Source organism: Epinephelus lanceolatus, chromosome 2, assembly GCF_041903045.1.
Source record: "Epinephelus lanceolatus isolate andai-2023 chromosome 2, ASM4190304v1, whole genome shotgun sequence".
NCBI classification, from domain to species: Eukaryota; Metazoa; Chordata; class Actinopteri; order Perciformes; family Serranidae; genus Epinephelus; species Epinephelus lanceolatus.
Window position 1 is genome coordinate 18,630,927 of NC_135735.1, and position 26,189 is coordinate 18,657,115.

At 41.3% G+C, this 26,189-nt stretch overlaps 2 protein-coding genes across 2 annotated transcripts; both read right to left on the bottom strand.

The window, feature by feature from the left end:
- Positions 1-13,443: 13,443 nt before the first annotated feature.
- On the bottom strand, positions 13,444-16,468 carry pou4f1 (POU class 4 homeobox 1). Its single transcript, XM_033627926.2, has 2 exons — positions 16,136-16,468; positions 13,444-15,730 (listed from the first exon to the last, which is right to left on the bottom strand). The coding sequence occupies exons 1-2, from the start codon at positions 16,256-16,258 to the stop codon at positions 14,744-14,746; spliced, it is 1,110 nt and encodes a 369-aa protein (XP_033483817.1). The 5' UTR covers positions 16,259-16,468; the 3' UTR covers positions 13,444-14,743.
- Positions 16,469-17,595: 1,127 nt separating this feature from the next.
- obi1 (ORC ubiquitin ligase 1) lies at positions 17,596-24,513 on the bottom strand. The gene is made up of 6 exons (XM_033627912.2): positions 24,369-24,513; positions 24,017-24,152; positions 22,098-22,189; positions 21,530-21,751; positions 21,208-21,296; positions 17,596-20,771 (listed from the first exon to the last, which is right to left on the bottom strand). The coding sequence occupies exons 1-6, from the start codon at positions 24,438-24,440 to the stop codon at positions 19,415-19,417; spliced, it is 1,968 nt and encodes a 655-aa protein (XP_033483803.2). The 5' UTR covers positions 24,441-24,513; the 3' UTR covers positions 17,596-19,414.
- Positions 24,514-26,189: the final 1,676 nt, after the last annotated feature.

Consider the following 26,189-nt stretch of genomic DNA (forward strand, 5'->3'; position numbering starts at 1 on the left):
CAGTGGATTGCTTTACACGCATTACATGCTAGAGGTGTAGGCTACACCTATCGTACAGCTGAACACACTAATCTGAGATCTATATTAATTGAAAAATCATGAGGGGAATTGTATTACTATCAACTAAAACCTTGAAATGCCATTCGTTAATCACCCAGAGACCTCAGTGCTCACGCTGATCATGAACTATTAAGGTAGATCACATCCTCCTGAGGCCTCTGATACCTTCGACTCCCCCCTTCACTATCTTCTATCTCTGCATTGCTCATAATCCCTAAGGTTTTTGGGCACCAGTATCGAGGATTTCAGTCTTGACACAGAGAAGAATCATGTATGTATGCTTCAATCTTTAATAAGCCACGTTTCCTCTCCGTGTTACGCACAAGCCCTTACTCCATCCCTCAAAGATCCTGGTGTAAATTTTTCACAAGCCATGTCTCTGTTTCTTGTTCATGAGCTGTCTCAATACACAGAGGCCCGTTCCTTCCGTGGAGCACGGCCCGGCATATTTATCGGACATTAGAGGAGCGCGAGCCGAGCGGCAGTGCTCGGCAAAAAGGAAGAGGAAAGGACTGAGTGCTCTCCTTCATTACAGTGGGCAGATATAAATCAAACTAATTATGGAGCCACTACAGTATCGAACCCATGGAGGGGAAATGAAATGATCAGAGGCAGGTCACAGCTCAACACAGAGCGAGTTAATGAAAATATTAATTACCTGATGATATACTGGGAATCTGGACCCCCAACCCCTCCCATCCCTCTCCCTCTCAAACCCCCTACCACAGAGAGCATTTGTTTTAATTGAGTAATAATAAGACTGTTACATTTGGCTGAGTCACTTGATTTGAGTGGGTAATTGACCAATAAAGGCGCATGATAGCCAATTATAAATCCAATGTAGCGCTAATTACTTAGCAACTCTTAAGTGTCTGACTAACACCGAGGACGTTAGACTTCAGTGCAGATGGTGATTTTAAAAGTCATAAAATAAAAGCCAAGTGAGTTCACTGAGTAAGTTTGATCCACATGACAGATACTAAATTAGTTGCCTGGGTGTCTTTCTCTCTGTCACACACACACACACACACACACACACACACACCACCTAACATCATGGTGTAATTTGCCGTTAATATCAGATTTTGGCCTCATGATCGATTTCCTCTGTGTTTTCATTCTGAATTATTCAGTGGTACACTTTATCTCCTCACCTTCCCCTCTCCGCGGACTGCCGCCCCTCTCCCTACCCCCACTCTGCCATACCATTTGTTACACTGGTCAATAAGTGGGTGAAATTTGGATCCTGACAGTGTGGGACAGGGTGACTTGTAGGGTGCAGATGTGTGGGTGGGGGGGACCCAGACAGATAATATTGCACAACAGTCAATCACGGTAATTAGAGGAGGTATCAACAGTAGTCTGGTCTACTGAGATTTGAGGCAGAGGATGTGCTGAAGTTCATGCTATTCTTAGGATCTGTTCATTTATTCTCTTGAATGAATGAATGAATGAATGAGCTTGTCTGGACTTGTGATGGGGATATTTGAACATGTTCATTCATTTATGTCTAATTGAAACTGAAAAAACAAATCTTTGAAAAGGTTTATTTGGTGTATTTGTATCAACTGGCCTTTTGTTAGGGTTCAGTTTGTCATTTCTTTTGTGCGACTCTCAGGTTGGGAACGACTGATTTAATGAACAAATTGACCACATCACACATAACAATTTTTATTATTGATACAATTTTATTGGTCACAGTTTCCCCAAGCATAATATGACATTGACAAATGTCTTGTTTTGTTCAATCAACAGTTTAAACCCCACAAATATTTAGTGTGCAACAATATAATATAATAACAAGTTAATTTTGTCATTTCTGCTTGAAAAGTGACCCAAAGGATTAATCAGTTATCAAAATAGTTTAAGCTCTTGATCACATGTACATGTATACATTAAAAGACCCTGTTTAAAGCTAGTTACAACATTGGTTTTATTTATTTGTCAGTGAAAATGCTCATTGATCAATAAAAAAAGAGGTGTAAAGTTGAGTTGATATTGCTAATTTTCAACTGTTGTCCATGGCCAGATGTTAAAATGCAGTCACCAGAGGAAAATGTTGGCATGCACATTTCTGCAAACCTCGTATATGTTGCATTTGCTTTTTATATACGTATCATATCAGCGTTTCTTGAGTGATGTATATGAGCTGATTTTGTCACCGAGAAGTGGAGGGGATGGTGGATGCTGTGTCACCAAGGCGAGACACCTGCCAAGCTGCAGAACACTGCAGAACACTACCAACAAAGCCCAAAAAACTGGTTGTGTTTGAGTGACCTGTGGCTGTGTTTCCAGTTGTTTAGTCACCAATTGGGGTGTTTTGTAGCCACCTGTCAGTGTTTTTCCAGCGGGTATAGTGCTACACAAAGCAGTTGTTTTTTAGTAAGACATTACTGTGTTCCCTGCCAGGATAGTACTATGAAAAGCAGTTGTTTTTAAGGATATTTTTGTGGCTTTTTGTCTTTATTTGATAGGACAGCTATAGTGTGAATTGGGGAAAGGCATGCAACAAAGGGTCATGGGCTGGATTTGGGGCCGCCACGGGAAGGACACAGCCTTTGTACATGGGGTGTCTGCTCTAACAGGTGAGCTAGTGGACGCCCTGAAATGTGGTTTTTGTTTATTGAGATATCACTGCATTTTCTGCTGAGATAGTACTACAAAAAGCAGATGTTTTTTTATTGAACATTGCTGCATTTCCGGCCGAGACAGTACCACCAAAAACAGTTGCTTTTTTATTGAGACATTACTACTTTTTCTGCGAAGATAGTACTACAAAAAGTGGATGTTTTTTATCAAACATTGCTGCGTTTCCTGCCCGGATAGTACCACAAAACACGGGTATTTTAGTCAAAACATGATCTTTTCCCAACCCCAACCACGTGTTTTTTTTTGTACCTGAAAAAACTCTCAAAAATCTAACTTGCAAAAATAATGATAATTTATGATAACAAAATCATTATTTTTGCAAGTTAGACAGGTGTGCAGGAGTTTTTTCTGCAAGTTGTGTTCTGCTCGTCCCTCTCCTACACACCTGTTTGGAAATTGAAACGTGAAGTTTAATGTATGTGCTTCATAATATTGTACAAATGTAGCATATCTGTAGTTTGTAGAATTGAACAATGCCAACTTTTTTCACTAGCGATTGGGTTGTAAAATGTCATTCTAAAAATGTGATAACGTAACATTTTTGATTTCTTGATTGTAGACGTGGGTCATCAAATGGATCTTGCACAAATTTAACTTTTTGTTTTTGCCAAACAAACTACATGAACTTAAATGCACAAGTGAGTTGGTACTACTTTCCAAGGTGGGGGTTTGGAGGACAAACTGATAACTCACATCGTTAATTCTTCTCAATAATTACAACCTATTAATTAATACACTGGCAAGTCATTACTGAAATGCCACCCAAAACCATGCTCTAAAACAGTTGCACAGATGCATCAATGTGACCGGTGCTTATGACTCAAGCATGATTAGTCGTCTCAATTTATCTAGCTCAACGAGGTGACGCTTTCAGTCCGCTGCCTATCCTGCTCGCAGGGAGTCAATCAATGAATTTTACATAGTTCGTGTCTTCCCTGCATTCAGAGTGACAAGCTAATCAGTATTTTGTCAAAGTCGACTCCAGCTCCACCTGTCAAAGCTAGCAGTCTTCAGTCGAGCCAATGAGGTCCCCCGAGTAATAAAACGCAGGGCTGATTTCACACCGTGTGACCTGCGAGGTGTGAAGTCAGGACGCTGAGGACATAACAATCAGTGTCAGAACATGTGGTATTGATGAAAGGTGTCAGAAATGGCTGGAACTTACATGGGATCCTGCAGGCACTCGGTGGGTGTCTCTTGGGCGTGATCATGATTAATACACAATATGTTGTGTGGTATAACAGTGATGTAAGGCAGCAGCAGCAGCAGCAGCAGTGAGGGTCTGCTGGCTGTCGAACAGACTGTCCTGGTGAACTGAGAAGTCACAGGATCTTAGTGCCCTCGAGGAAATCATCAGACTTTTACCTGCTTGCTTTAGCTCTGTTAAACTCTGCTAAAGATGATGTCACCTCATCAGAGCTTTAGAAGAGGATCGAGGGCTTTTCACGGGGACATGAACACCACCCAATGGTGCAGCACTTGTCATCTTTGTTGTGTGTTGGCTGGTCGATGGGTGACACTCAGGTTGAGGTGCTGATCTAACAACCGTTTCATGAGTCGGATATTCCAGTAAGGGGATCCAGAGGATGATATTCCAGTCTGAGTAACAAGAGGCTAATAAGATCACAGAGAGACGATCAATGGCCAGTAAGCTGAGCTCTCTTTTTGTCTCCCTCTCCCTCTCTCGCAGACACTTGTTTCCTCTCGCTGTTGAATGCTGTCTGATTTTGCACAGTTCCCATAAACTCCCTCCACACTTCACTGGACATGCCATAGATGCTCCAGTTGTGTTTTTAAATTCTGGTAGAAAAACAAACCCTGAAAAAAGGATTGGTCTGAATGTGTGTGAGCACTGGCTTTGCATTTATATCTTTGTGAGGATCAAATGATTTACCGAAATTAGTGAGCTGATTAGTGAGGCCTCCAACATCCGGACATTTTATCTGGCTCCTCACTGTGACTAAATCCATTCAGAGTTTTTTGGGGGTGATGTATCAAATCCAGGGCTTTGGTCACATGGGTATAAATTCAGCTCAGGCCTAGTTGATCAATCACTTACAGAAAATGTATCTGCAAGTATTTAGATTATTGATTAATCAAGCAAAGTGACTAAATGTCTTCCCGTTCCTTTAACATAACTATTTTATTTTATTTTTCTCCATTTGATATAGTTGCAAACTGAATATTTTGGGGTTTTGGACATTTGAAGGGGTCATCCTCGCCTCTAGGACTCTGGGACCATTGCCAACTTGATGTTTCATAGACCAAACAACCAGCTGATAAAGCGAGAAAATAATTGGCAGACTAGGCTAATCAGTAATTAAAACAATCATTAGCTTTGCATTAAGGTTATGTAAGTTTCTGGCACAACTTCAGCTACTCATATGTGTAGAATTTGGGGGGACACAGAGGAGACATCCCTCTCAATATTTAGAGCGCGTGCATGTGTTCCCCCCAATAAAAAATGAAAGTAGTAGATACCTTTTATTTTGACTAAATTAGAGACATTTACACCATAAATTGATGCAGAGAAAATATACATTGGTGCATACAATTTACCAGAATGCAGGAAATTAAGTGTGAAGTGTTGGACCCCCAAACCCCCGTTTCATATGTACCTGCACTTGCATAGCGCCTTGCTAGTCTTCCGACCACTTAAAGCGCTTTTACACTACATGTCACATTCTACCATTCAACCACTGGTGGCTGAGGCTATTATACATTGTCCTACCTGCTACTCAGTAAACATTCACACACACTGACACACCAATGGAACAGCCATTGGGAGCAATTTGGGGTTCAGTATCTTACTCAAGGATACTTCGACATGTGGTCAACCCGCTCTACCTCTGAGCCACAGCCACCCCAAATGTGTCTTCCTGAATGTTGAAACCAAACCTGTGCCATTGCATCTACTGTCAAGGTGCATGGAGAAAGGAAAGAGGTGTTAAGAGGTTGAAACTCCTGCAACAACTGTAGCATGCAGAACAACTTTATATTGGTTTGTGGCCTTCAATGCCACAAGTTGAAACAAGTTGGTCTTAAAAAAGTGGTTCTACATACTAGAAGTGTTGCTGGAGTTTTGATGTCTCCTGAAGAGTTTGAATCAGGAAAGGAAAGAAGGTCAGGGTTTACGTTTCATTAGGGTTAAGGGTTTATGTTTTATCATAAAAGGTAGCATTGCTTTATGAAATCTGAGCATAACTTAAATTCTTGATTTATGAAAATCATAGCTTGGTTTGGGCTTATATATTCAGTGTTCATTTTGCAGTATCAGCTAAGGTTTTATGGGATCATGATGATTTGCACATTAAGTTGCAAAGTTTATGTGCAGCTGTGTGTGTGAGTGTATGTGTGAGTGTGTGTGTGTGTGTGTGTGAGTGTGGGTCTGTGTGTTCAAAAACAGGAAGGAGTAAGAAAATTGTGATTTTTTTTCTGTCTCATGGGGGCAAAAAAATCAAATTGCCATCAATCGTCCAATTAGACTTCTGTTGTCTCGCTGAATGAGCCGTGGGACTTTGACGTCTGGACGTTGCAAATTGGAGTCTGCATCGTAAGAGGGAGGAAGAAGATGAGAGACTGAGTCAAGACTCTCTGGAAAATGACAAATACATATAGTACTACTGCTATATTTGCATTGTCACTGACATTCAAGGAGATAACTATTCAGCCAATAAGGTGTGTGTGCATGTGTGTGTGTTTGTGTGTGCAGGACTGCATCAACATTTGTTCCCCCTGCATGCTTCTCAGCCCGAGTTCAGCAAATGAGTTGAACCAACCTTCCTGGGCACTCTTTCCTCTCCACTCCAACAGCTCATGAAATATTTAACATGCCTCACAGTAACCTCTCTCTCTCTTTCTCTCCCTCTTTCTCTCTCTATCAAACACACACACACACACACACACACACATATCAACACACACAGTTTTCCTTCTGCCAATATTTCTTTCTTTCTGATGACCACGGGACGGAAATGTCCGCTTAAGCCCTGCTAGATTTTTAGAGTGCAAGTGATATCCCTCCACCCCCTCACCACACACACACACACACACACACACACACACACTTGGTGGACTTCCACTCCACGCCTCTCTATCATTTCTTGGATGATTTCAGTCCCATTTCATTGTATTCAGGCTGGGTGTGTACAGAGGTAGCTGGATACAAATTTGACACCCGGCCGATCGGCAGCTGCCGGCTGTTTAATCAACAGTGATGAATATTTGATGGCGTGGCGGCGGGCAAACGGTGGCCGACACTCTCCTCATTATCGAAGTCCATGTGTACAGAGGAAGATATTCAATATCTGCCGATGGGGAACTGGCCTCTCTCAGTCACATGAAATGCCCCCACAGTTCCTCCATGGAAAACTAGATGTTATGTATGTGGTGCTGGAGAAAGTTTCATTTATTGAGAGGAGGTGGGAACAAATAATTTACTTCTATAAAATAACAGAATATAGGCCAAGTGTAATTTACAAGAAGTAGAGTAAACGTTTAACATAAAAAATGTTAAATAAATTATCAATTTTTGATCAATGGCAGAATTTATGGACATTTTCTAACACTAATATGCTTCATCTTGTTTTTAAAGTGTGATATCTTTGGACATGAATCCTGTCTACAAGTGTAAAAAAGTTAAGTTAACCCCATCCTAAAAGTAAAGTACTTTAACACTTTGCAGCTCTATCACTCTGCAGCACTAATTGTGTGCTAATCAAAGTGAATCTAGACTTTGAAGAATGCCATTCTCTCTGTAGAATAACTTAAAAAAAATTGCCTTTCCATTACAAAGACTTCATTTTCAAACGACCATCCTCAGAGTAAAACTAAAAGGCCTGCACCAGGAGGAGTGTACAGTGAGGGAGAATGATGTTCAGCACCAAGGTCAGCGACATGGAAACAAAGTCCAGTCCTAAAGCCTGAAAAAGAGAATACTCTGCTGTAATTATTTTTTCTTTCAAAATGGTTTGCAAAAATTAAATATTCCCGCATATCCTGAAGCATTAGATCAGAGGGGTCAAACATACGGCCCAGGGGCCACAACCGGCCCACCAGAGGGTCCAATCCGGCCCTCTAGATGATTTGCACACCTAATATTGATACATGTGAAGGCTGAGAGGTTTAAACAGTAAGCAGATACAGCAGTACTTTCTATGGTCATGTTTAAACATATTGAACATCGTGCAAAATATTGTCAACCAGCTTTGGTACAAAAGAATCTGTATCAGACTTCTGTCTTTAAACAATAAGGGTGGACCCCTGCTGCTGAGGCTCTGACAAAACCTGCTTCTTAACATGCTTTTTACTTCAGTGGGAAATTATTACAAAAAAGTCACATGTAGCATGTCTTACTGACTGAAAGTGGAAGACACACTGTTGAATTTGCACATATTTCTTCTTTCTTTCTTTGGTAAATGGACGAATGTTTTCAGAATGAAAGAAGAATTTAAAGGGGTTGATATTTACAGGTTATTATGCAGGGGTTTTACTGGTTTTACTGCTTGAGATCAAATTGGGCTGCATGTGGCCCCTGAACTAGAATGAGTTAGACACCCCTGCACTGGATGAACTTCCTGTTCTCCGTATAAAAGAAGTCGAATTCAGCCTGCCATCGCCAACTGAGGTTCGCTTAGTCTAAGAATATTATTGTAAATTTGTGGTATCAAATGCACATAATGACAGCTAAGAAAGCAACATCACCTCCTGTCAACTTGGAGCATGAAAAAAAAAGAATATGTTTCTGCTTTATAAAGGAAACAGCTGTGGGAATATGCCAAGTCTTATTTGAATGTCTAGGATTTGTAAGTTTTATAAAAGTAGCCTACTATGAAAAAAAAGATTGTTACTCTCATACACCAAGTAACAGTTGCAAAATATTATATTTTTCTATATCACATTGACGATCGTTGATGCACAGAAAAGGTTGTCCCAGAACTTGCTTGAATTTACACTTGGCATCTCCTTATATGGTGTTGTCTTGCCTTTTGTTTCCGGTCGCGTGCCCCCCTCCCTCCCTCTCCGTACACCTCGCGCCTTCTGTCTGCAGCACGTGTGGGTAATGACGACAGGGAAATGGGTTCAATACAAGGGTTCAAAGAGCACTTCGCCCCGGGGATATGACGGCTCTTAAGAGGCAGGACTCAGGATATAAATGACATTTAGGTAGTAAGGCAGATTTTGCATGAAGTGACATTTAGGTGGCGATACGTTTTTTTTTTTTGTTTTTTTTTGAATGAGGTGAAACACCCCGCGAAGAACGAGTGCAGACACTGACAAGTGTTTTGATGTTTTAGTGCGGCACTTTGTCAGGATGGATGTCAAACGCTCGGGCCATGCAATGAGGGGGTTAAAACACAGTCTGCTTTGTTTGGCGGATTTCTGTCCATAGTTTCCACACCAGCTGCAAGGACTGGTTAAGATTACATTAAGTAACCTGCTTGTACTTCAAAGTGCAAATGCAGATGTTGCAAATTACGCACAAACAGCTGCCAATCACAGACACGTGCAGGTCATTTCACTCAGATGTTCTCAGTGGCTTGAGCTGCACTTCACTGGTTACATTCAGCACAGCAGTGAAAAGTGCTGCTTGTAGCTGTGGCTGGCACATGGGTGGTGACTGATGATCTGCAAAGATCAGCTTCAGTGAGTAAGAGTAAGTGTTTAAGTCATGCATGATGATCAAAATACAGCTGCAGAGTAGCAGTGTGATGGCTTTCAGATGTGTGTTCTCACAGTGACTCTCTGGGAAACACGGAGCAGTAAAGCCTGTGAATAACATTATGAAATTCGATGCTATGTTTCTGGATTGCATACAAAAGAAGTTCAATAGACGCTGCAACAGATGGTGAACTTGGATGGTTGAAGTGGTGTGAATGAGGGTTTTGATTTCACAACTGTAAGTGGCACACTGCTTGATAGACTCTGCAGGGCTGGACTGTTGTAATGAAAGTACCAAACAATGTCAATTTGGCTTTCTGCACACTTCAGCTGCTCAACTAATTTGGATGATATTGTACTCTAATTAAAGCTGCTATCATAGGCTATCTCTTTTGATTTGTTTGCAAAGTTAAAGTATGTGGTACTGTCCAAGCTGCTTGGAGACTGCAACATCCTCTATCCAAGTGTGATGTCTCTTGGTGGTGGGTATAAGCTTAGTTTGTTTTAATGATCTTAATTTTAAAACTACAACCACAGGATTCAAGAGAATGCAAAAAAATCCAAATATTTTTTGGATACCTGACAAGTTTCATCCTCCATTTCTCCTCTAGACTACATCAAACTTTTTTAGTGTCTTGCAGCTCTGGCTTTTTGTTAACAAATGCTAAAATAAGAAGATGTGTGCTGGCAGACTTTGATCTGTTTGTTGTGTGTGCGCTCCATACAAATATGAATCTAAATTGTGCTTTTTGGGTATATGCAGGCGACCTGCATATCCGGCGAAGCACACATACCCATTTTTTATCTGTCAGTAGCTACATGACAAGAGGTCAGCCCCTCAAGATCAAATATTTTTCTTACTAAATGACGGATTTATTAGACAAATAAGTTGTTCGTCTGACTCTGAACCCTCTGTGATTGAAATATACCCCTGTGTCAACAGCATCGCCTCTCAAACCGGGTCCCGGGCGATGGAGGGCTGCCACAGCGGATTACTGAGCAAATATAAGTGGGAAATGAGTGCAGATCTGGGGGATCTACCCATCCACATCCCCCGGTTTGACATTTCCGTCCAAAGGCCAACCTTTCCTGCGCATTGTTAGATCAACGGAGTCCCTCGATGGGAGCTGCTGTTTTCTTTTTTTGTTTTAAGATATTGCAGAAGTAGAAACAATGTCAAAAAACAAGGACAGCGCGCTATGTGTGCGCTCTCCATTTCTTTCTCTTTTTTTATCTTAGCTTGTAGTGTTGTAATTATAATGATCTAATCCATCTTAGCCAGGGCGCCTAACAGCTGCGATTAGGGGTAGGCCCACTCCCTTCCGCTCAGAGCTATAGTAAAAAGTCGTGCGCTCGTAAATCTAAGCGCCCTGCGTAACCATAGCGCGTGGTGAAATCATTATTTGGCGACGTGGTGTCAGAGACTCTCTCATCTCGTCTGTCAGGAATCCAATTTCCTTTTATTTACATCCACGGTATGGATTAATTACTCCCCCGACTAGTAGCCTGAAGGAATTAAGTTATGAGATCCTTTGGTAGGCTCCATGATTAATCCATCGCGGCCTATGCAAAGAGAGGAAGGAGAGGAGGTGATTAATGCGGACGGGACAGGACCGCAAACACTGTTACATAATAGTCATAATACTAATACTAATACTAATAATAATACTAATAATAATAATAATAATAATAAAAATAATAACTCACATTAAATCTAATTGTTAGAGCAAATGTGTTGTGTTTTAATGTGCGCAATTTGGACTTTAAGGTCCTTTTCATTGCCACAAGGCTCAGATGTGGCCGCCAACGCATCATGAGATAGGACAAGAGCAGGCAGGGAGGGTGTGAGGTGTGATTGGGGGGTCACGTAAACGATCCAGACATGAATATAGTGGGAAGGCCCTTTACAGGCCCAGGCAATAACGATACCTGCGATCAGGCGTCGCTGCTGCGGCCCCTACTATTGATAGAGCTTTAAGGGTTATGATATCGGTGAAGTTCCTGATGAAATACCCCCCCTGATTAATAGAGGACTCTGTCGTAACGGGCTGACATATGGTAGGCGAGGCAGCTGGGGACGGTACCTCAAGCATCCCCTACGGCCATTAACATATTAGAGGCTATTGTGCAGGCAGACAGTCCGACTTCATCCAGAGCCCTTGTGCAGAGAGACAGCACCCCAGAGCTGTTTGATATAGGCTTTCAATAATGCATTACTCCTCAATCCGCCAACGGAGCTGTTCGTGGTGCTGAAATTATTGCCATGTGGCGCGTGTGGTGGAGATGCTGGTGCAGCGCGTGGAGTGTGTTCAGCGCCAGCGGTGTTGTGTTGCTCTCGGTAGGTTGTGTTAGATGGGGAAACTTTGAACTCGTATGATAAAATAATAGATATCAAGGCTGCACACACATGCACATACAGGAGGAATAAACGCTCATGGATGCAGTCTGAACTGTGTGAATTCGTCCAAAAAGTCCGAAATTATTCAGATTTTTATTATGAATAAATAAATTTAAAAAAAAACATGCGATTACACCTCATAGAAGTTTATCTCTAAAAATATTTTCTCTAGATCTGTTTGTGCTCCGATTAAAAAAAAAAAGAAGAAAGAAATAAGGAAAATATACTCTCCTTCTAATAATCTCTACATTACAATTATTAACATTTATTTCCGCCATACTTTAAAGAAATAAAATCAAAATAATTCAAGTTGTAACATCTGGAAGTGCTGCAATGACCTACAACTTAACATGAAAAAAATATATATTTTTGACAAATTCTATCCTAAAACACTGATTATTAACAAATAAATCAGACTAAAAATATTTTACTCACGTTAAGGACTCGCTCACTCTTCTGTCCATGTAGCCAAAAGCTAGAGAAAAGCAATAAGGAGCAGCTTTCTCTGCTGTTAAACAGCGGCTTCCTTCACCCGCCTGCCTCCCCTCAAAGCCCCGATAGCTGTCTGAAAATATTGCATTTTATATCAGCAAGTCGCGATTAATATTGCATTACCTGCATTTAAAAATTCTCCTTTTATTTATTTATTTTCTTTTATAAATGCAGCGGACAGAGAAGCCCACCACCAAAGGAACAAATATATGGAGTGGATAGAAATATTTTAGAGGAAGGTGGAGGTCAGACAGTGGTTATTTTAGATAAATAAATCTACTTTTCTATTTTTTTCTGTTATTTCCTCTCTCTCTCTCTTACTCTGTGTTTCTCTCTGTTGTCAAGTGGAGCCGCTTTAATGCTGCTGCTGTTGAGTTATTCTGACTGTGCTGTGAAACTTCATTAAATCTTGATTGTCAGGCCTGTTTCAACACAGCAAACAGGCGGTAACTTTAGTTAGGAATTCCAGACATACAAATCAATGTTTCATTCAACAGCCCATTCTGCTGTAATTAAGCCCATTAGAGGGGCAAGCATGCAAATAGATGGGCAAGTAAAAGAAAACCACACACCAGACAACAAACCTATTTAAATCACTGGTTAGAATTATTATTAATTAATTTCGGTTGTGTCATTTTAAAAATGTATTAGCTATAAATTTGCTCAAATAGGTTAAGTGAAAGTATATTTCGTAATATTATTATAGGGTTTGCATTATTGTTGTTTTTGTTTTTGTTGTTAATATTAATACTGTTTACATGTCCACATTTATTTTTAATTTGGCACAATATTAAAGGTCAAAGAACAAGAGGAAAAAAATCAATTTCACTTTTAAATTGTGACAGTGAGCTGCAGTATTTTGATCTGACAATCATTATTTTATTTTACTTTATTTTATTTTATTTAAATTAGTCAAATTAACTCAGCCATAAATTGGACAAATTTTGAAGGCACCCAAGAATTATTTCGATTAATAAACGCTTTATCTCCATGAAAAAAAAAAAAAAAAAAAGTTAAAATTATGTCATTTAAAATCCTAACAAAAATGCCATTTAAAATCAAATAACGTCTTAATTTCTATAGAGTTGTGGCCACAATAATACGTTTAAAAATTCCACCAATATTAACATCAAAACCGTAATGACTGTGTTCAGTGTTCAGGCCCAATCACAACCAGAAAAGCATCGTTTTCTTTCTTCAATTTATTAGAAGATTGCTGGAACACACCTCCCTGTTGAATTTGGCTTACAGGATGAATAGTACCAATGAAAGTAAGAGGACAACAGAGGAGAGTGGAGAAGTTGTGAGAGAGGAGGAGTAGGAGGAGGAGGAGGAGGAGGGAAGGAGACAGTGGGGACATTTTTTCCATGATGCACATGTCGCCGCAGTTTTTGTAAACATACCTGTGCACAAAAGTAAAATATTACTTACACAACGTTTTCCGTAACAATTAACACGACAAACAACGTGGTGATCTTAATGTGAAAACAGGCATTTAACAGTGACTTACACCATCCACAAAATAAAGTCTAGCAGTAGACAGCTCTACTGTACGCAGTGATTTCTTTTTCCAATGCATAGAGTGTTTGCACTGCAAACTGAAACACAGGAAAGGAAAAAACTTGTATTTTTTATTTATTTTTTTGTTCTCGTGGTGATCTCTCCTGGATGAAGCAGACAAGGCTTTTCGTGCTCTCTGGATCTGTTTTGCAAAGTTCTCCTTGTGATGCCAAATGGTGTCGATAGACCCTATAATTTATGTCCAAAAAGACAGGAGGCTCACCTCTGGTAAGTGACAAAGTGATGTCTGTATATACAAAACCATTTCGACATAACCGATCTATAAACCTAAAGGGTCTTTTGTGCAAATTCAAAATAAATATATCTCTAGATGTGACAGCCTATAGAGGCTAAATTACTGCCCGTGAATTAGGATTTCATGCAGGCCTAAACATTTTTTTTTCTTCCGTTAGCCATAAAAGTTTGCAACTAAATTTGAGTTTGTAGCAGCCTCCAAATAAGAAGAAATGAACACATGAATAAATGAACAGATTCATGAATTATTCTATACCAACAACGACAAAAAATCAAACCAAAAACACAGTTCAACAATCAATGAGGTAATTCGTAAATGGCTATACTTCAAATAATAGGCCTATTAGGAGAAAATAACTCGCTATAGTATCAAGCAAATTACCTCTTTCCACATGTTTTAAAAGGCAATGTCGACGTCGCTAAACTTTTTCCCTCGTAACAACTGAGCGAAATTTGTGTAATCTGTTATTTGCATACTTCACATTCACCGATAACGTGAAAATAAACAAGATATATGAAGCCTCATAAAATGGGTATCTAAAGCCCATTGCGCACCAACGTGTAAAATCGCTGGAGACAAAAGACTGAAAATGGTGTCTTAGTGTCCCTTGGTCCCCAAATTCAGTCACACAACTTTTTTGTTGTTGTTGTTTCTCTTTTCTTTGCCCATCAGTGAGCAGCGGAAAATTTCAACCTCTTCTGCTTCTGTCTTTGGTTACAAAACCACACTCGCACCACATTTTTTTTCAGGTCCAACTTTTCAGCTATAGCTGCTATTTTCTCGGACGACGGTCGAGGCTGTACGGCGAAGTACGCCTCCAAAGACCTCTTTTCTGGGGCCGCTATCGAGGTCCTCTTGCGTTTCTTTTCCCCTCCGTTGAAAATGTCAGGTTTGCTCATTTTCTCCCTCTGGGCCCCCTCGGCCTCCTCCAGCCAGGCCTGGAGGATAGGTTTGAGCGCAATCATGTTGTTGTGGGAGAGAGTTAACGACTCGAATCGACAAATTGTACTTTGGCTCAGTGATCCCACGCCGGGGATTTTGAGATTAGCCAGAGCGCCGCCCACGTCCGCCTGGGTCACCCCCAGCTTGATCCTCCGCTGCTTGAAGCGCTCCGCGAAAGCCTCCAGCTCCCTTGGGTCCGTGTCCGAGTCATTGATGGAGGGAAGTCCGGTGTTAGTGAGTCCTGGGCCGCCTTGACCCCCTCCGTGGTGGCCCGGTAAGAGCCCGTGGTGGGTGAGAGGCGAGTTCATGCTCATAGCCTGGTGGGAGAGGTGACTCAAGCCGTGCATGTGAGAGTGCGGATGGGCAGAGGAGGTGGAGATGAGCCCTCCGCCGCCACCTCCGCCGCCTCCGCCACCTCCACCGCCGGACCCGTCGTGCGCACTGGACATCAAGGCGAGGGACGGCGAGGTGATGTGGTCCATGATTTCTTGGGGCTCCAGGTTCTGGTGGTGGTGGTGGTGATGGTGATGATGGTGGTGGGCCAGTGGAACGGTGGATGTCGACGAGCATGGCACCGTGCTCATCGTGTGGTAGGTGGCGTCTGGCTTGAACGGGTGCGTCTTGCCCTGGGACACGGCGATATCCACGGCCGCCAAAGCCTCAGCCCGGGCCAGCAGGGTCTCATCCAGGCTCGCAAATATGTTACTCTGTAGCTGCAAGGGCGGAAATTAAAAAGGGGAGAGGAGGGGAGAATGATGGGGTGCGGAATGGGCAAGAAAAGGGGAAAAGACACGGAGAAAAAAGGAAGACGTAAAACATAAATAAATGTATCTGTCAGTCGGGACTTTTGGCGACACATAACACAGCCGGAGTATTCCTTCAGAAGCAAGTCATAAAAATTAATACAAAAACAGTAAAGCCGGGCTTTGCGTGAGCATGCTTTCAAAAAGAAGACTCCGAGTGATTGCCGAGGAATACATGAAAAAAACATTAAGTGCGCGTCTTGGCTGAATGTGCCTTGGTGCACCCCTTGTTATTACGCACAGACAGCGTTCAGCGCTACATGCAGCCTAGGCACGAAAAAAGGACAAAGTCGAAGTTTTTGGGGTGTAATTTACCTGTGGAGTTTGTAGACAGGCTCTCCTTATAGCTTCCGAGCTGGAATGCAAAGTGGTGTACTTGTGCTCGGGTAAAGAGGGATGCATGGCGAAGTGCGGCTGTTTGCTGTTCATGGACATCATCTTGGCGAGCTTCTCCAATTAAAGTGCACGGGAAGAAAGGGGGGAAAAACTGCTACAAGAGCAGGAAAATAGTCATAGATACACAGTGATCCTTTGCCTATCCAGTAATGATGCAGTGTAGTTCGCTGTGTAGTGCGCCGAGTGCAGCCTTGAGCCCGGAGATCACAGAGATGCCTGCAGTCTCTCAGACGCACTTATCTGTCTACTGTTTCCCACTGCTGGGGATGAGAGAGGCTCTTACACCTGAGCGCCTCAGATCTCGTCAAGCCCGTGCTCGGCTGCTCTCGCGAGACATAAACTGCCAGAACAGTGAACAGGCTGACAGATAAAAACTGCTCACAGGGCAAGCTGTAACATCTGGAGACTAGACGCCTGCGTTTTTAAGGGCTCGCTCCACTCCATCCAGCCGCCGAACTGCGCCGGTCGCAGTGCCTTTAGGTCTTATTCTGTACTTGGAGGCCGTAAACCATTGACTTAACGCTGTTTATTTTAGCAGTCATACACTTTAGACTGGTCTTTATCCATGTGATTCCAGGAAGTTTTTTTTAATCTGGAATTATAGTTGAGGAAGAACCAAAAATATGATTGAGTTCAATGCAAAAACTAACAGTCTACAAGACAGTGATATAAAACATAACATCTACATTTAATTCTATTCAATGCCAAATATTTAAATGTGTAGGTTACACTGTTTTCTGTCCCCTGTCTCTCATCTTAACCCTTTGGAAGTAATGAGACCGCCGTCTTATCATTAAAGCCCATCATCGCCAGATGAGCACTAAACAAATTGATTTAATACACCAGCGTAACCTTGTACACAGTCTTTACCTAAATTAATTAATCCCAATGAATTAACACTTCATTTATTCAAACCACAACGGTTACCCAATTAAAATTTCATGCAGCGATTAGAGGTATGTGAAATATACATGATATCGTTAAATTTGCATAATAAATAAGGCGCTTTTCTGCTACAATGGAATTACTGTGCGTGTGAGGTCTCTAATGTGTGTCGTTATGGGCTACAACATGCTTTTAACGGCACGAACAGGGTATGGGGTTTTTCCCGACTTTTAATGGCAGCAAATTAATAATTGTTGCAGTTTAATGACATGCAAATCACCAGGAAAAGAAACAAAAGAGAGGAATATGACAATTTGACAATGTCCACTAAATATTAATCCTGAATTTTATGTAAATCACAATAAGGAACAATCACTTATGGTACCTCATGTAAATCCTCAAGACTGGTGGTTATTAGGAGACCTGAATCACGTGATCAAAGCACGGCAAAGGATGAGAAAATGCATAAAAAGACAACAAGTTTCATACATTACTTCTTGCATTACTATTTTATTTTCTAACACATTCTTACATTGCAGTATTTCATTCAAAACATTAGTTTTTCATGGCAGTCGAGTTCATCTGTCTTCAGTATATTGCATGTCATAGTAAAAAGATTAACATTAGGATCATGTTTACTGACCAACTTGTAATGACAAACACATACAAGTAGGCTGGAAGTGTGTTTGACAGCACCAAATCTGGTGCACTGCAGTGTAACAAAGGACAGAAGTGTTTGACAGATTACAACACATACACAAGTTCAGATTGTAAAGGTTGGCCTTTAAAACATTTAACTGTCAATGAGACCTACGAGTACACTACACAAGTACTGACAAACCTGCTACATTTTGTTTTAATTTACACAATATAACAGACAAAATGACAATAACTTACATCAGAGCATCATGTCCAAACATTTATTCTGAAGCAACATGGAGTTAAAGCTGTGGTTGGAAACTTTAACTAAAAAAAACTTTGTCATATTTGCTAAACTGTCATTATATTCACATAGTACATGAGACAGATTATGTGTGACAAAAATCATGTTCCTCTGCCTCATTGTAGTGCCTCTAATGGTATTCGCAAGAATCTGCTACACGTGAACAAAAGCAACCAATCAGAGCTGAGGAGTCTCTAATGCAGCTGTCATTATGTCAGTCGCTGCTGATAAACTGCAGTACAAACTGTTAAACTAGGCAGCGCTGGTCAAATATGAATCAAGACTCCATTAGTGCATTGTCTATTTCTTGCCTCAAATGGAAAATAAGTGAGCATGTGACCTGGCCGCCATGTTGAAAATAGTCAAGCCAAAACAAATCATCGCCCGCCCACCAGCCGAAGCAAACTTTCTCATTTTACAGCTAGCAGTGCACTAAAATATGTTTCTGAAACCACTGGGAGGAGAGAGATATGTAATGCAATCACAGAATCTTGATTCATATTTGATCAGCGCTGCCTAGTTCGACAGTTTAACCATAGTTTACGAGCAGTGACTGACATGATTTAAAGCTGCATTAGGGCCCGTACACATGCCGCGTCTTTAACCGCCTGGAAAACGTGAGGTCGGGCGCTGGGCACTACTTTTTGAGCCAGCCTTTAAGAGCGCGGCAGCAGGTTGCATCTGCGGTTGCGAAGCAAACTTAAAAAGCACCAGAGCTGATCTTCTTCTAGGCGCTGTTTATAAGGGTGTGGGCCAATCATCCATGGGACAGAAGAACAGCTCTGGCAGCCCTTCACCAAAATGATAAACTTTTCCGTATTTAACCCAGACAGATATTTACGCAAGACTGGAAAGATATCTGTTTTTATTATTGGTTGTTCCTTGTCACATGACATGTAATGTGTGCTGCTGCAATCCAAAAGTTTGACTCTGTTTGTCTCGGGGCGCAGCTGTCACACCCTGCAAAGTAGGCGCTCAGGAACACGTGTGCACTGCAATGGCGTCACTCTTGCGTTTGAGCACACCTGCCACACATCTACATTGAAAACAATGAATTTAAGGGCACAAAAAACGCAGCTTGTGACCGGCCCCTAAGTGACTCCTTGCCTCTGACTGGTTGTTTCCTTTAGCCAGGGTGGAAATTTTCAAATGCTGTGAAAAGCACTACAAGAGGGCAGAGAAACATGTATTTTTTTTTCAAGACTATTATCCCATGCTGTCTTGTCAGGGTATAGCGACAGTTTAAGCAAATCTGACGAAAAGGCATATTTACAAAAATTGCCAACTGCAGCTTTAATGTTTCCAGCAATGTGTGGTTGTGAAGCCTGACCAAAACACACTACAGCACACAATACAGTGAGAACACAAGTTTACATGAGCTTTGAAAGTTTTGTGGGACTGCTTGTGTTAAAGGGGCTGTGAGACTTTCTCTTTGTTGGCTGGCTGATGTTCAGTGCGTGTCTGTTTCTTGTTGTGTTCACAGGTTTACCAGTGCAGCTGGTGAAGGAGGAAGGGTTTACGTGGTCATGGTCTTGGCTTGCTGGACTCAGAGGGCCGGAGGGGCCAGCCTTACTCTCCTCCAGTGAATCAAACAGCAAATCAAAAGACAGTTCGTCAGTCTGAGAGGGACCATCATGCCCTGCACGGTTAGGGACATGGGCACCGCTCTTCCTACCTGACACAAGTGCAGCAAAACTTCCCTCTGCAGAGCCTTTTTGGGCCTCTTTGTCATTCAAGGTGCCACCCATGACAAGTGGTGGGTGGTTCTTCTGGTCACACGGTTTGCTTCTGTGGCCTGACAAGACATCTGGGCAGGTTTGTGGTTCTGGGACAAGAGTGTTGTCTAAGTCTGTGGGAGGGGAGGAAGCCAGGGAGGGCTGTGATCCCCGACTACTGGAACTCTCTCCATCCAACATCATGGAGTCCAACTCTGAGATTTTGTCCAGGTAAGCTGCATCCATGGAGGCCTCACTGGACATCCGGAAACCATCAGGCTCATCACCTACAAGAGTAGCGGATGGAGTTCCTTTAACTGAGCTTTCTTTACTTGGACCTGGGCATGACTCATCGTTAGATTTAGATCTCTGCCAACCTCCCCAGAAAACAGACTGTGAAGGTTCCACGTCAGTATTTGCAGGCAAGCCTTTGATGAACTTGTCAAGGCTGCTAAATTGGTTCTCCATGGTGCTGCAACTCTTGCCAGGACTAGGAAACTCTTCAAAATCGAGCCTCCTCAGATAAGACGCAGCCTTAAATGCGACTTTCTTTTCACGGATCCCGGGGCTTCTCAGAGTCAGGGACCGGAAGGCAGCGGATGGAGTTGTGGGTAAAAAGTCAGAGGAGGTGCTTTCCAAGTCCTCGTTTTTCTGGTTTCCAATCTTATCAGACTCTTTGTGATCTGAAGATGGCATGAACATCGAATTGTGATTTCTAGAAAATGTTCGGCCCTCTGCCACTGGAATGCTGCAGATCGACGCCCTCTCAGTATCACTCAAACTTCTCATCATCATATTGATTTTCTGTTGCTGTGAGAGACTTTCTGACCCAACCTTGCTATTGCCGCATGCTTTCTGCTCTTCAGGATGTATTTTCTCAGACTCTCTGACCCGAGACTCCAGGTCTTCAATGTACTGGTCACTGCGCTCAAGAGCCCTCTTCAAGTGGTCCACGTCACGCTCATACTGCTGGATTTTAGCTTCTAGTGCTGCCACTGTATAACGTCCAAACCTGGAGACGGATCATTTTATCTTTAATTGTTCAAGGATCATTATGACAGAAAAGACATTAATTTTGTAATTTGTCATGCACATAGCCAAACAAATTTGTCTTGTGCAAGATAGCTCATTTGAAAAGAAAGTAAAACTAAGATATAAATAAAAATGATCTTAACTTTGTCTTTTGGAATATCAGTTTAGAAAGTGGTTTCTAAGTGTTGCTAATATGACAGAATTATGAACTTAAGCAGCAGTCACTACCTCCAACTTCAGTCATTTTAAGCTCACCAACTTTCTATAACAGTTCATGTTATCTGTACATTTACTCATGACAGTGACTCAGTAGCATTTGGCAAACACTTTTCATTTTTATCCCTTTCTAGCTGAATGCCAGTAAAAAATGAGACAAAATCCTTTATGTGTATCATTAACACAAGAAATATACTTACTTCTGAGGAGATCTGCTCACCACCTCTGCTTTCAATCTCATATTCTCTTGTACAAGGTCGACATTTTGAGATCGCAATGCCTTATTTGCCTGAGGATGGTAAAGTAACACATTTGCAGAAAGTTACAAATCTTTCCGATAAAGTAAACAGTACAGCTTAGTATTTATGCTACAGACAGAAGCATCAAGTAAGCATATCGTTCAGTGTTTGTACTGAAAGATGGTAACCAGGTAGGCAGGTAAAATAAAGAGCACAGTGCTAATAAAGTTTTTTTCCTTTCCTTGATAAAAATACAAGTTATTGATTATTATAGCTTCCATACCTCCTTTAGCTTATCCATGTCCTGCTTTACTTTATCACAAACATCTGTGGCAGCTCGCAGCTTGTTCGTCCATTCCTCCAGGACATAGGGGTCCACTTTTTTGTCATCTGCTTGCACTGTATTAATGCTGCAGGGATCCAACGCAGTCTTCAGTTGTGACTCAAGACTCTGAGTTTTTGCTTTCAGCTCCTCGTTTTCTCTGATGAGTCCTTCAATTTCCTCCTATCAGAGAGAAACATGGTGAAACTCACAACAGGGTTAAATATATCACTATGTCATCATGATACTTAGAGGCTTATCACAGTATTGAGAAGTTACTGCAGCCACTATTACAACACTGTTTTTTTTTGGCAAACTGACAGCTGGACACTTTGTTGTAATCTGAAATAACAATGAATTACCTCCATGGAATCTACAACATTATGTTTCGACATATAAATTAGCTAATCGGCATCAGTGGATGGTGGCTGCAACTGAAACTCCAGCCATAGCCTTTGCTAAGATTTCTCTGGTGATAAACCCTTTAAAAAGTCTGTTAATTAAAATACATGGCATGATGAATCCATACCTCATACTCCCGCAAAAGCAGTTCTCCTCTGGTTTTTCTGAGACATTTTCTCATGGAGGGACTGTCGTTGTGATCGCTCTCATTTGTGCCTCCTATGACAGATTACATGGGTACAGTAACAGATAAACAGACTTGACAACAACACACATATCAAATTAATATTACCAAGTCACTCATCTTTGATGAAGGTGCTATAATGCGTTAGTTTTGTTTCTGTAGAGCTGCTACCCAAAAACAGTTATCTCAGACTCCCATACACACCTGCAGAGAATTGTGATAGTATTAATAAAGTTTTTAAGCCCTGTACTTATAGCATTCACCCAAGTAATAAGAATTATTTCACATTTCAGGAAATATGCTTGTTGGCTGTCTAACCAGAGTTGGGTGAGAATATTAAAGTCAACTTTGTCAGCACAGAAATTGGTCCAGACTCCAGGACACGTTTAGCCTACCTTAGCACAAAAACTAGAGGCAGATAAAAACAGCCAGCCTGAGTCCAAAGTGAAAAATGTGCCTTCAGGCAGCTCCATGATGCATCTCGTTTGCCAGCAAGATACCGATACATTCAAGAGTCACCTGGGTTTGTCTTTAGATAGGAAAGTGTGCAAAGAGGATGGGACTTTTGAGGTGCTGGGCCTGTCTGATCAGAATTCAAGTTGTATTCACAAACTGAGATTAAAAAGGTGTTTTAAACAAGCTTGTATTTTATTTATATGATTACATAAACTGATACACTACAAGTTCAGGCTGCACAGAAGCCAGAACTGCAGCTATAAAAGCTCTGCTGCCTGCCTACCTGCCTGCCTTTTGTTTTTAAAACTGCTACCTTTCTTTTGCTAGAAATATTCTAATAGATGACTCAAAGCATCCAAGGCTGAAGTCCATTAGCTATGACTGGGCTACATGTTTGCATATCAGTGTAGGCTGTCTTATTACAATGTGATCAAAAATGATAAGGCATTAAAAAAAAGAAGAAAGGAAAGAAATTCACTCAGGAAAGACTATCCTTTGTTTCATCTGCTATTGGTTTTGTAAACAAATTACAGCCACAGATGTTATGTCATTGTGTCTTCTTTTTCCACGTTTCATGCTGACAGTGTAGGAGATATTAATCTTGCCCTGTGCTGTGTGTATGATGTATTGTATGCATTTGTCTTGAACTACTGTGTGAAAGGCAAACTGCCCCTCGGGGACATTAAAGTTTTTTCAATCTTGAATCTTTCCAAACAACAACTGGTTTTGTTTGAACCTGGCTGACACTCTTCACTGTTAGTATTTATGTGGTCTATAGACTAGTGTGATGGGACAAGCAAAACCGTTTTACTAACAATTGACTGACTGATTGATTGTGAGGCCACATGGTACAACTCCAGTGAAATGCAATCCTGTCAGATCCTTAAACTGGTACATTGCTGTTTAGTCCTTTTTTGCCTCCTCTAATATGGCAGGCTGCTGCTTTGTAATTGTCCATGTTTCCAGACTGCAGCCCTATTTTGTAGCCTGCAGTATGTTGTTTGTGTGTTTACGGCACCCAGATGAATCTAGTAATCCATGATTTCTGGTTGTGGCATGATTAACTGTTGTTTTAGGTAAATTAATCTGAAGTTTAATATACTGCAGTGATACAGTCCACAATTTTCTATGAAGCATGTGGAAATCATAGTCCGAACTGCTGTCAAATGGATGAATAGCAAACTGTTAGTTCACTCATAATCCAATAACTGAGTATTTGTTAAGTAGTGGCTGGACTATTGATAAAACATAACTGCCTAAACTTGACAGCAACTTTAACAGCATGCCTTATTGAACATGATGTCACCATGACTCAACTGTGAGATGCTGCAGGCACAGGAAGCCTCATATTACCTCTCCTCTCTTGCTTTGTGTCTGTTTCCCCATGTTTGTATGAAGTTACTCACCGATGATTTCTCTGCATGGGCTCTCTGCCGTGATGGGGACTCTGCAGGTGGGACACTGGCTAGCTTTCTTTAACCACATTTTCATGCAGGATGAACAGAACACGTGGTGGTTGGCACAAATGACCGGCTGCTTAACCTGAAACACGAGCAGATTGTCGGTAAACTTTGTAAACACGGTATATTAACGCCAGGAAACACAATTTGAGTTAGTTACGGTAGCTAATGTCAACGTCTTGTTACGTTTAACTGGCAACGTAGAAACGTTAACGTTAAGTTACTATCTCGTGCCAACCAAACATCTTCGAATAACGGCTGACAGACGTTAACGGTTAAGAAACGAAACGGCGGTTACCTTTCCGAGACATATCTGACACGAAATCGGCAAAGTCAGAGACAGAGTGGATGTCTGAAAGTTGAGAGCCATGCTTTTTGCAGGAACACACACACACACAACAAACTTCACCGCGGAGGTACAAATTTCCCACCAGTACCCGCTGCACCGCGCGCCGAGTCTAAACTACGGAAAGCCAGAAAGACCTAAAAGGCTAGATTCGCAAACGTTTATAACCGTTGCTGACAGTATAACTGTCAGCATTACTAGCCATTTCAAACTGTTTAACTTGAAAACGGTTGAGTAGGCATATTAATCCGTCGTGGATTAAGGAGAGAAATACTACTAATAATTGTGTAGAAAAAAACCCAGTTGAATTATTACTTTGTGGAGCTGTTATAGATAATGTTTTGGCAAAATGTAGACTATTTAAATGTTGACAAGGAGCAACATTAGCATTCATTTGGAGTCCCAAGAGTGACCACCTGGCAAATGTAAGTCCAATTTTCACTTTTCTTTTTAGTACTAGTTCGTCTCCACCAACTATTTAGAAAATATGTATCTCTTTTTAGCACTTAAATGGTATTTCCGCTAGCTAACGTTAGTGGTTTACTTTAGCCACTGTTCAGTGCTAACAGTGTTCAAGTGATGACGTTTTTCTGTAGGCTAACGCGGAAGTTGGCATCGCACTGGTTCCCTTTTCAAAAAGCTAGTGGGATTTTCCATTGGATTTTGGATTGTTGCCGAAAGTAAACTCTTTGGCTAACAAACGTTTATGATACTTACAGGTGTTTTTTGGCAAAGTAATCTTCACAAGTGAGCACCATTTTAATGATCATGGAAGCCTGAATGCAATTGCCAGAAGTAAAAAGCTAATGCTAGGCTATAAACGGACCACACTAGTGATTCCCAACTGGTGGGTCTGAGTCCAAAAGTGGGTCACGGGTTCATCCTGAATGGACCGTAAGTGACTTACAAACATGTCACATTTGTAAAAAAAAACAAAAAAAAAAAACAAACACGCTTTATTTTGGGTACAGTGAATTTCCGGCACAGCTTTTATTTTGAAGTTCCGATGTGACTGACTTATGGACAGCTACTTGATGAAGACCACAAACTAGCTTAACAACATGGCTAAATGCAAGTGTGATGCTGAATATATTTAACTGCAGAGACCATAAACCAATGACTAATGAGAAGTCTGGACCCCATGGCTGGACCAGTTGGAAACCGCTGAACTACACTGTGACCTAAGGTCACCACCAAAACAAGACTCGCAGCTTAGCGTGATGATGTTTTGTAGTCTCATTTAGCCGCAACTGCCTTTTAAAGACACATAAAGGCTTCAAAGTTCATGTGTGGGGTTTTTACTGACGTACTTTATATCGTAGAACAAAATGTGAAAATCTCTTAAGCTTGTATTAACCACATACCTTATTTCAGGCATCTAACTAACACCTCATTCAAAAGACCCAATGACTTTGAGACTGGTAAAATGCTAACTAATTTCCAGGTTTTAGGACTCGTTCCTGGCGGACTCTAGTAGTATACAGTAGGTTTATTAAGACTGCTGCTGTAGCCTTGATGAAAGCAATTAAACTAAACTGTAGGAATATGAAAATACTGATAAGTGGAGCTGCAAATATGAAGAGACATTAGTTTGTTAACAATTTATTTTTGTGCATTAGGCTAGTCTCTAATCTGAGAAGAAATAACAAAATTATTGATTGGTATGATTTAGGCCCACCTAATAGTAGGCTACATGTTATTTAAAGGAATGCTTGACCCACAAACTGACTCTTTGCATGTCAGTTAGTCATGCCATGTAACCTTGAATCGTGA